Here is a 12,385-nt window from a genome sequence, read left to right as displayed (position 1 = left end):
TCACATCACACCACACAATCACGCCACACACATCACACTCACGCCACACCCCACACTCACGTCACACCCACACTCACATCACACCCCACACTCACATCACACCACACACTCACATCACACTCACGCCAACACACATCACACTCACGCCACACCCCACACTCACGCCACACCCCACACTCACATCACACCCCACACTCACATCACACCCCACACTCACATCACACCCACACTCACACCCCACACTCACGCCACACCCCACACTCACATCACACCCACACTCACATCACACCCCACACTCACGTCACACCCCACACTCACGTCACACCCCACACTCACGCCACACCCCACACTCACATCACACCCCACTCACATCACACCCCACACTCACATCACACCCCACACTCACGCCACACCCCACACTCACGCCACACCCACACTCACATCACACCCCACACTCACAGCCACACCCCACACTCACGCCACACCCCACACTCACATCACACCCCACTCACATCACACCCCACACTCCACATCACACCCCACTCACATCACACCCCACTCACATCACACCCCACGCACGTCACACCCCACACTCACGTCACACCCCACACTCACGTCACACCCCACACTCACATTCCAACCCATCACACTCACGTCACACCCCACACTCACGTCACACCCCACACTCACACTCCACACTCACATTCCAACCCATCACACTCACGTCACACCCCACACTCACATTCCAACCCATCACACTCACGTCACACCCCACACTCACGTCACACCCCACACTCACGTCACACCCCACACTCACATCACACCCATCACACTCACGTCACACCCCACACTCACATTCCAACCATCACACTCACGTCACACCCCACACTCACACTCCACACTCACACCCCAACCCACTTACACTCACGCCACACCCCCCACACACATTCCAACCCATCACACTCACGTCACACCCCACACTCACATTCCAACCCATCACACTCACATCACACCCATCACACTCACGTCACACCCCACACTCACACTCCAACCCATCACACTCACGTCACACCCATCACACTCACGTCACACCCCACACTCACATTCCAACCCATCACACTCACGTCACACCCACACTCACTGTCACACCCCACACTCACACTCCACACTCACATTCCAACCCATCACACTCACATCACACCCCACACTCACGTCACACCCACAACTCACACTCCAACCCATCACACTCACGTCACACCCATCACACTCACGTCACACCCACACTCACATTCCAACCCATCACACTCACGTCACACCCCCCACACTCACACCCCAACCCACTTACACTCACACCCCAACCCATCACACTCACCGTCACACCCCACACTCACATTCCAACCCATCACACTCACATCACACCCATCACACTCACGTCACACCCCACACTCACATTCCAACCCATCACACTCACGTCACACCCCACACTCACGCCACACCCCACACTCACGCCACACACCACACTCACATCACACCCCACACTCACGCCACACCCCACTCACATCACACCCCACTCACGCCACACCCCACTCACGTCACACCCCACACTCACATCACAACCCCACACTCACGCCACACCCCACACTCACATCACACCCCCACTCACGCCACACCCCACTCACATCACACCCCACACTCACATCACACCCACACTCACGCCACACCCCACACTCACATCACACCCCACACTCACGCCACACCCCACTCACATCACACCCCACTCACGTCACACCACACCCCACACTCACGCCACACCCCACACTCACGCCACACCCACTCACATCACACCCCACTCACGTCACACCACACCCCCACACTCACGCCACACCCCACACTCACGTCACACCCCACACTCACGTCACACCCCACACTCACATTCCAACCCATCACACTCACGTCACACCCCCACACTCACGTCACACCCCACACTCACTCCACACTCACATTCCAACCATCACACTCAGTCACACCCACACTCACATTCCAACCCATCACACTCACGTCACACCCACACTCACGTCACACCCCACACTCACGTCACACCCCACACTCACATCACACCCATCACACTCACGTCACACCCCACACTCACATTCCAACCCATCACACTCACGTCACACCCCACACTCACACTCCACACTCACACCCAACCCACTTACACTCACGCCACACCCCCCACACACATTCCAACCCATCACAACTCACGTCACACCCCACACTCACATTCCAACCCATCACACTCACATCACACCCATCACACTCACGTCACAACCACCCACACTCACACTCCAACCCATCACACTCACGTCACACCCATCACACTCACGTCACACCCCACACTCACATTCCAACCCATCACACTCACGTCACACCCACCCACTCACGTCACACCCCACACTCACACTCCACACTCACATTCCAACCCATCACACTCACGTCACACCCCACACTCACATTCCAACCCATCACACTCACGTCACACCCCACACTCACGTCACACCCCACACTCACGTCACACCCCACACTCACATCACACACCATCACACTCACGTCACACCCCACACTCACATTCCAACCCATCACACTCACGTCACACCCCACACTCACACTCCACACTCACACCCCAACCCACTTACACTCACGCCACATCCCCCCACACACATTCCAACCCATCACACTCACGTCACACCCCCACACTCACATTCCAACCCATCACACTCACATCACACCCATCACACTCACGTCACACCCCCACACTCCACACTCCAACCCATCACACTCACATCACACCCATCACACTCACGTCACACCCCACACTCACATTCCAACCCATCACACTCACATCACACCCATCACACTCACGTCACACCCCACACTCACACTCCAACCCATCACACTCACGTCACACCCATCACACTCACGTCACACCCCACACTCACATTCCAACCCATCACACTCACATCACACCCATCACACTCACGTCACACCCCACACTCACACTCCAACCCATCACACTCACGTCACACCCATCACACTCACGTCCACACCCCACACTCACATTCCAACCCATCACACTCACGTCACACCCCCCACACTCACACCCCAACCCACTTACACTCACACCCCCAACCCATCACACTCAGTCACACCCCACACTCACATTCCAACCCATCACACTCACATCACACCCATCACACTCACGTCACACCCCACACTCACATTCCAACCCATCACACTCACGTCACACCCCACACTCACGCCACACCCCACACTCACGCCACACCCACACTCACATCACACCCCACACTCACGCCACACCCCACTCACATCACACCCCACTCACGCCACACCCCACTCACGTCACACCCCACACTCACATCACACCCCACACTCACGCCCACACCCCACACTCACATCACACCCCCACTCACGCCACACACCCCACTCACATCACACCCCACACTCACATCACACCCCACACTCACGCCACACCCCACACTCACATACACACCCCACACTCACGCCACACCCCACTCACATCACACCCCACTCACGTCACACCACACCCCACACTCACGCCACACCCCACACTCACATCACACCCCACTCACATCACACCCATCACACTCACGTCACACCCCACACTCACGTCACACCCCACACTCACGTCACACCCCACTCACATCACACCCCACTCACGCACAGACACCCCACACTCACATCACACCCCACACACATCACACCCCACACTAACATCACACCCCACACACATCACACCCCACACTCACGTCACACCCCACTCACGCCACACCCCACACTCACATCACACCCATCACACTCACGTCACACCCCACTCACGCCACACCCCCACACTCACATTCCAACCCATCACACTCACGTCACACCCCACACTCACGTCACATCCCCCACACTCACACCCCAACCCACTTACACTCACGCCACACCCCACATTCACATCACACCCCACACTCACGCCACAACCCACACTCACGTCACACCCCACACTCACGTCACATTCACATCACCCCCCTCACTCAGGTCACACACCCCCACACTCACAGTTAACCCCTCACACTCACACCCCAACCCACTTACACTCATGTTATACCCATCACACTCAATCACTGCCTCCCTTCATCTGCTCCCTTCGCCACCTCTCCCCTCAAACTCACTGCACTACCCTCCCATCATACCCACTCACTAATCTCCCCACACACTCCCCTCCCCCCAATCCCTTCCCAACACACTCCCTTCCTTCTCACTGCCCTCCAACCTCCCCTCTCCCCTGCTCACCTCCGGGGCCGTGCTCCTCCTCCTCGGGGAATAGGTCATCCAGCGAATCTCTTGAGGTCTCTCCCCTCCTTCTCATCCTAAGGAAGAGGAAAACACAGACACACATTAGTTGGGACGCAACAAGCAAGGGCAGAGAGGTGGGGCAGTGGGGAGAGGGTGGAGTAGAGCGGAGAGGGGAGATGTATGAGGGATGGGACTGAGGGGAGAGGGGAGATGTATGAGGGATGGGACTGAGGGGAGAGGGGAGATGTATGAGGGATGGACAGTGCGCTGGAGGAGGAGGGAATTGCCAGGAATACAAAAGGGCAAAGAGACAATCAACCCTCCATCACACAAGGGTAGGTGTACAGTCACCTATCGCACCTCAACACTGAGAGGTGTGGGACACACACACACACACACACACACACACACACAGTGGGGGGTCAGGTCCAGAAAAAGGTTGGGCTAGTTCTGGGCAGGACAGAACAGTGAGGGAGGGGAGGGGATCCAGACCGAGGGACGGGGAGGGATCTGGGTATGTGGGGGAGGGGAGGGGATCCAGACCGGGGGCGGGGAGGGATCCGGGTATGTGGGGGAGGGGAGGGGATCCAGACTGAGGGACGGGCAGGGATCGAGGTCTGTGGGGGAGGGGAGGGGATCCAGACTGAGGGACGGGCAGGGATCGAGGTCTGTGGGGGAGGGGAGGGGATCCAGACCGAGGGACGGGGAGGGATCTGGGTATGTGGGGGGAGGGGAGGGGATCCAGACCGGGGGCGGGGAGGGATCCGGGTATGTGGGGGAGGGGAGGGGATCCAGACCGGGGGCGGGGAGGGATCCGGGTATGTGGGGGAGGGGAGGGGATCCAGACCGGGGGGCGGGGAGGGATCTGGGTAAGTGGGGGAGGGGAGGGGATCCAGACCGGGGGACGGGGAGGGATCCGGGTATGTGGGGGAGGGGAGGGGATCCAGACCGGGGGGCGGGGAGGGATCTGGGTAAGTGGGGGAGGGGAGGGGATCCAGACCGAGGGACGGGAGGGGATCCGGGTATGTGGGGGAGGGGAGGGGATCCAGACCGAGGACGGGAGGCGGGATCCAGACCGAGGGACGGGGAGGGATCCGGGTATGTGGGGGAGGGAGGGGATCCAGACCGAGGGACGTGGGAGGGATCCGGGTATGTGGGGGAGGGGAGGGGATCCAGACCGAGGGCGGGGAGGATCCGGGTATGTGGGGGAGGGGAGGGGATCCAGACCGGGGGCGGGGAGGGATCCGGGTATGTGGGGGAGGGGAGGGGATCCAGACCGGGGGCGGGGAGGGATCCGGGTATGTGGGGGAGGGGAGGGGATCCAGACCGGGGGCGGGGAGGATCCCGGGTATGTGGGGGAGGGGAGGGGATCCAGACTAAGGGACGGGCGGGCAGGATCGAGGTCTGTGGGGGAGGGGAGGGGATCCAGACCGAGGGAGAGGTGTCGTCATCGTATTTCTTCAGCTGGTTCATGAACTCGAGGTGTTTCTTCTCCTCGTCGAGCTGGGCCACAGCCTGCTCACTGCGCTGCAGCTTCTGCTGGGTCCCCGCCAGCTCGTCCCGCAGCCACTGGTTCTCCTGGCACAGTCGCCGCACCTGCGCCCGCAGCTTCTGCTTCTCCGACTCCACCGCGTTCAGGTGGTTCGACAGGGCCATCATCACCTGAGGGAGCGGGGCAGAGGTCAGTTCCTCACCACGCACACCCCACAAACCCTCACCCCCACCACCCCACCCACACCCCCACTCATCCCCACAACCCTCACCACACCCACACCCCCACTCACCCCACAACCCTCACCCCCACCCACAACCCCCACTCACCCCACAACCCTCACCCCCACCACCCACCCACACCCCCACAAACCTCACCCCCACACCACCCCCACCCACACCCCCACTCACCCCACAACCCTCACCCCCACCACCCCACCCACACCCCCACTCACCCCACAACCCTCACCCCCACCCACACCCCCACTCACCCCACAACCCTCACCACCCACCCACACCCCCACTCACCCCACAACCCTCACCCCCACCACCCCACCCACACCCTCACAAACCTCACCCCCACCACCCCACCCACACCCCCACACCCCACAACCCTCACCCCACCACCCCACCACACCCCACTCACCCCACAACCCTCACCACACCCACACCCCCACTCACCCCACAACCCTCACCCCCACCACCCCACCCACACCCCACTCACACCACAACCCTCACCACACCCACACCCCCACTCACCCCACAACCCTCACCACACCCACACCCCACTCACCCCACAACCCTCACCCCCACCCCACCACACCCCACTCACCCCACAACCCTCACCCCCACCACCCCCACCCACACCCTCACAAACCTCACCCCCACCACCCCACCCACACCCCCACACCCACAACCCTCACCCCCACCACCCCACCCACACCCCCACTCACCCCACAACCCTCACCACACCCACACCCCCACTCACCCCACAACCCGCACCCCCACCACCCCCACCCACACCCCCACTCACCCCACAACCCTCACCACACCCACACCCCCACTCACCCCACAACCCTCACCCCCACCCACCCCACCCACACCCTCACAAACCTCACCCCCACCACCCCACCCACACCCCCACACCCCACAACCCTCACCCCCACCACCCCACCCACACCCCCACTCACCCCACAACCCTCACCACACCCACACCCCCACTCACCCCACAACCCTCACCCCCACCACCCCACCCACACCCCCACTCACCCCACAACCCTCACCACACCCACACCCCCACTCACCCCACAACCCTCACCACACCCACACCCCCACTCACCCCACAACCCTCACCCCCACCCACACCCCCACTCACCCCACAACCCTCACCCCCACCACCCCACCCACACCCCCACTCACCCCACAACCCTCACCACACCCACACCCCCACTCACCCCCACAACCCTCACCACACCCACACCCCCACTCACCCCACAACCCTCACCCCCACCCACACCCCCACTCACCCCACAACCCTCACCCCCACCACCCCACCCACACCCTCACAAACCTCACCCCCACCACCCCACCCACACCCCCACACCCCACAACCCTCACCCCACCACCCCACCCACACCCCCACTCACCCACAACCCTCACCACACCCACACCCCCACTCACCCCACAACCCTCACCCCCACCACCCCACCACACCCCCACTCACCCCACAACCCTCACCACACCCACACCCCCACTCACCCCACAACCCTCACCACACCCACACCCCCACTCACCCCACAACCCTCACCCCCACCACCCCACCCACACCCTCACAAACCTCACCCCCACCACCCCACCCACACCCCCACACCCCACAACCCTCACCCCCACCACCCCACCCACACCCCCACTCACCCCACAACCCTCACCACACCCCACACCCCCACTCACCCCACAACCCTCACCCCCACCACCCCACCCACACCCTCACAAACCTCACCCCCACCACCCCACCCACACCCCCACTCACCCCACAACTCTCACCCCCACCCCACCACCCACACCCCCACTCACCCACAACCCTCACCACACCCACACCCCCACTCACCCCACAACTCTCACCCCCACCACCCCACCCACACCCCCACTCACCCCACAACCCTCACCACACCCACACCCCCACTCACCCCACAACCCTCACCCCCACCCACACCCCCACTCACCCCACAACCTTCACCCCCACCACCCCACCCACACCCCCACTCACCCCACAACCCTCACCCCCACCCACACCCCCACTCACCCCACAACCCTCACCCCCACCACCCCACCCACACCCCCACTCACCCCACAACCCTCACCCCCACCCACACCCCCACTCACCCCACAACCCTCACACCCCACCACCCCACCCACACCCCCACTCACCCCACAACCCTCACCCCCACCCACACCCCCACTCACCCCACAAACCTCACCCCCACCACCCCACCCACAATCCCACTCACCCCACAAACCTCACCCCCACCACCCCACCCACAATCCCACTCACCCCACAAACCTCACCCCCACCACCCCACCCACACCCCCACTCACCCCACAACCCTCACCCCCACCACCCCACCCACACCCCCACTCACCCCACAACCCTCACCCCCACCCACACCCCCACTCACCCAACAAACCTCACCCCCACCACCCCACCCACAATCCCACTCACCCCACAAACCTCACCCCCACCACCCCACCCACAATCCCACTCACCCCACAAACCTCACCCCCACCACCCCACCCACACCCCCACTCACCCCACAAACCTCACCTCACCATCCCACCCACACCCCCACTCACCCCACAAACCTCACCCCCACAACCCCACCCACAATCCCACTCACCCCACAAACCTCACCCCACCATCCCACCCACACCCCCACAAACCTCACCCCTACTCACCCCACAAACCTCACCCCACCATCCCACCCACACCCCCACTCACCCCACAAACCTCACCCCCACCACCCCACCCACACCCCCACAAACCTCACCCCTACTCACCCCACCATCCCACAAACCTCACCCCCACTCACCCCACAAACCTCACCCCCCACTCACCCCACAAACCTCACCCCCTCCACCCCCACTCACCCCACAAACCTCCCCCCACCACCCCACAAACCTCATCCCCCACTCACCCCACAAACCTCACCCCCACCACCCCACCCTCATCCCCACTCACCCCACAAACCTCACCCCACCATCCCACAAACCTCACCCCCACTCACCCCACAAACCTCACCCTCACCACCCCACCCACAATCCCATTGACACTCACCACCACCACCCCACCCACACCCCCACTCACTCCACAAATCTCACCCCCCACCACCCCACCAACAATCCCATTGACACTCACCACCACCACCCCACCCACACCCCCACTCACCCACAAACCTCACCCCCACTACCCCACCACACCCCCACAACCTCACCCCCACCACCCCACCCACACCCCCACTCACCCACCCACAAACCTCACCCCCACCACCCCACCCACACCCCCACTCACCCCACAAACCTCACCCCCCACCACCCCACCCACACCCCCACTCACCCCACAAACCTCACCCCCACCACCCCACCCACTCACCCCACAAACCTCACCCCCACCACCCCACCCACACCCCCACTCACTCCACAAATCACACCCCCCCCACACCCCACCAACAATCCCATCCACACTCACCTCCACCTACCCACACCCCCACTCACCCCACAAACCTCACCCCTGCTCACTCCACTAACTTCACCCTCACCACCCCACCCACACTCACCCCACAAACCTCACCCTCACCACCCACCACCCACAATCCCTTCCACACTCACCCCCACCCACCCTCACACCACAAACCACACCCCACAAACCTCACCCACACCCACACTCACCCCCACCCACAATCCCATCCACATCCCCCACAAACCACACGCCCACCACCCCACCCCCACTCACCCCACCCACCCTCACACCACAAACCACACCCCCACTCACCCCACCCTCACACCCCCACTCACAATCCCATCCACCCACACCCCACTCCACCCTTTCAGTTACTGTCCACTCACTCCCCTCTCCCATCCCATCCCCGTTCTCGTAAACCTCTCTGACCACTACCCATCACAACTCCTCCCTTTCCCACATTCCCCTACACCCTCTTGATCCACCCCAGTCGTCCCCTCTCCTCTAACTCCCCCTCCTCCAACCACTCTCCTCCTTCCCAGCATTTGCTCCCTCACCCTTCCTCACAGCACTCTCTGCTTCGCCAACCCTTGCTCCTCCTCCTCTACACACCCCCTCCCTGCTCCCCACCCATCCAGTCCCTCCCCCTGCTCTCCCCGTCCCTCATTGCTCCTGCTCCCTATACTCTCACTATTCCTACGCTCCCTCCACCTCACCCCTCCCACTGCTCCCCACACCCTCCCTACTCCCCATCCATCCCCTCCCCACTCCTCACTCCCCGTTCCCTACCTCACCACCTCCCATCTTCACTCCCCGTTCCCCCACCCCTTCTCCCCTTCATCCCTGACCCCGCCAGCGTACCTGTGCCTCGCCCAGGCCGAGCTCAATCATCTCCACAGACTTGCGGATCAGACTGGACTTCTCGTGCACCAGGTTGGCCTCCTCATCCTTCTTCAGGCACTTGATGGTCTCCATGAGGCTGTGCAGGATGGAGTTGTGCTCGTTCTTCAGCGCCTCCAGCCCCTGCATCACCAGCTTGGTGTTGGAGATGATGTCCTCCTGGCTGAGCTTCTCCAGCTTCTCATCCCTGGGTAAACCATCGTGGACATGTTCCGGGAGCCTGTCCACAGGGAGACAGGGACGTTAGTACTACCACCCTGTGCTCCAGTAACCCAGCTTCCCTCCTGGTCTCTGCTGCTTCCCACGTGTGTCCTCTGCTCCCTCGCCCAATGATGGAGGAACTCAGTGGGTCGGGCAGCATGTGTGGAGGGTATTAGGTTTTCAAGTTGAGACCCTTCAACTGGATGGAAAGATTGAGGGGAGATGGCTGGTATAAGGAGGTGAAGGGAAGGGGTAGATCAGGACCTGGAAAGCGATTGATAGATCCAGGTGCCTGGGAACCAGAAGGGTGTCAACCTGAGACATCAATCATTCATTTTCCTGTACTGAGCTCCTCCAGCACCTCGTGTGTTGCTGAACGCTCCACCATTACCTGACGGGATACCACAGAGCAAGTCACAGGGCTGCGCTAACTGACAGGGTAAGTCATACTGCATGGAATTATTTGCCCTCTCAACTTAAACCTTTGACCTCTGTCTCTTTAGTGCCCAACTCTGGGACAAAAGACTCTGCATATTCACCCTATCGATAGCCATCAAGACGTTTTCCACCATTATAAGATTACCCCTCATTCTCCCATAGTCCATTGAAAAAATTCTCAACCTGCCCGATCTCTCTTCATTGCTCAATTCCTGGCAATATCCTTATAAATCTTCATTGCACTCTTTCCAGCTTAACAGCAGATTTCCCAGAGCAGGTAATCAAAACTCAATACAGTATTAAAACTGGCCTCATCACTGCAAAGTAACATCCCAACTTCTGCACTCAGTGTCCTGACTCATAAAGGCCAGCGTGGCAAAAGCCTTCTTCACTGCTCTGTCTATGCTTCCGAGTAACTCTGCATCTGCCCTCCCACCTCTCTGTACTTCAGCAGCCACTGTTATGAATGTACCACAGCTTGGAGGGGCCGAAGAGTGCGGGGTAGCCCCCTCCTTTGTGAGGATCGCAAGATCACTATTGAGTCCATTCAGGAGACCCAGAAAATGAGAGAAAGACATGCAAAATCCACAAGTCGTTGGAATGTGTCTTGGCCTCCAAGAGGCGGACCCATTGATGTCGGCTATTGTCTCTTGGAGACGGACTTGTGTATTGCATCCTGTACGATGCATCGACACCCCAGGCAATGAAACGAGGGGGAGGTTGGTGGAGGGATTGCCTCATCCCAACCTGATTGATATCTGAGACCCTGTGAGTCAGGATAAAAAGAGGGTCTGTGGGAACAGCCCCTCAGACGCACCAGAAGAAACGCCAGCGATCCCGTAATAGCAAGAAACCAGGGGAAAGGCCACGTGCGTCCGGTTCCATTTGCCCTGGAATCGGTGGGCCCTTTTCTACGGCCGAAAGGTTTTTAGCTAACAACGGGGAAACCAACTCCCAATGACTCTCGTAAGATTGACATCATAAAAGGAATGGGCAAGTTTCAAACCCGTCTTTCTCTCCAACCCAAAAGCTGCAGCTTGAATGAACTGAGTGACTTTTATATTTCCATCGGACAATACATTATCCCCTTGACAACAATAGAGCTATTTCTTATTGATTATTATTATACCCGCGCTTTTAGATTTAGTATTGACGACGTATATTATCTGCATGTTTGCATTGACATTATTTTGTGTATTTTTTATCAATAAATACTGTTAAAAATAGTACCATCAGACTTCAACGGAC

General features: G+C 60.1%; 1 protein-coding gene across 1 annotated transcript in view; it reads right to left on the bottom strand.

The window, feature by feature from the left end:
- The window catches only part of klc1b (kinesin light chain 1b), a 49,070-nt gene extending 38,363 nt beyond the window's left edge, over positions 1-10,707 (bottom strand). Inside the window, 5 exon segments of the mRNA XM_073056275.1 lie at positions 4,372-4,433; positions 4,435-4,448; positions 5,806-6,036; positions 10,460-10,686; positions 10,689-10,707. Of these exon segments, the coding sequence (XP_072912376.1) occupies positions 4,372-4,433; positions 4,435-4,448; positions 5,806-6,036; positions 10,460-10,686; positions 10,689-10,707 (553 nt within the window).
- Positions 10,708-12,385: the final 1,678 nt, after the last annotated feature.

This window comes from Hemitrygon akajei, chromosome 9 (genome assembly GCF_048418815.1).
Source record: "Hemitrygon akajei chromosome 9, sHemAka1.3, whole genome shotgun sequence".
Taxonomy (NCBI): domain Eukaryota; kingdom Metazoa; phylum Chordata; class Chondrichthyes; order Myliobatiformes; family Dasyatidae; genus Hemitrygon; species Hemitrygon akajei.
The sequence above is the reverse complement of the archived record's forward strand: the minus strand, read 5'-3'. Positions and strand labels throughout refer to the sequence as shown.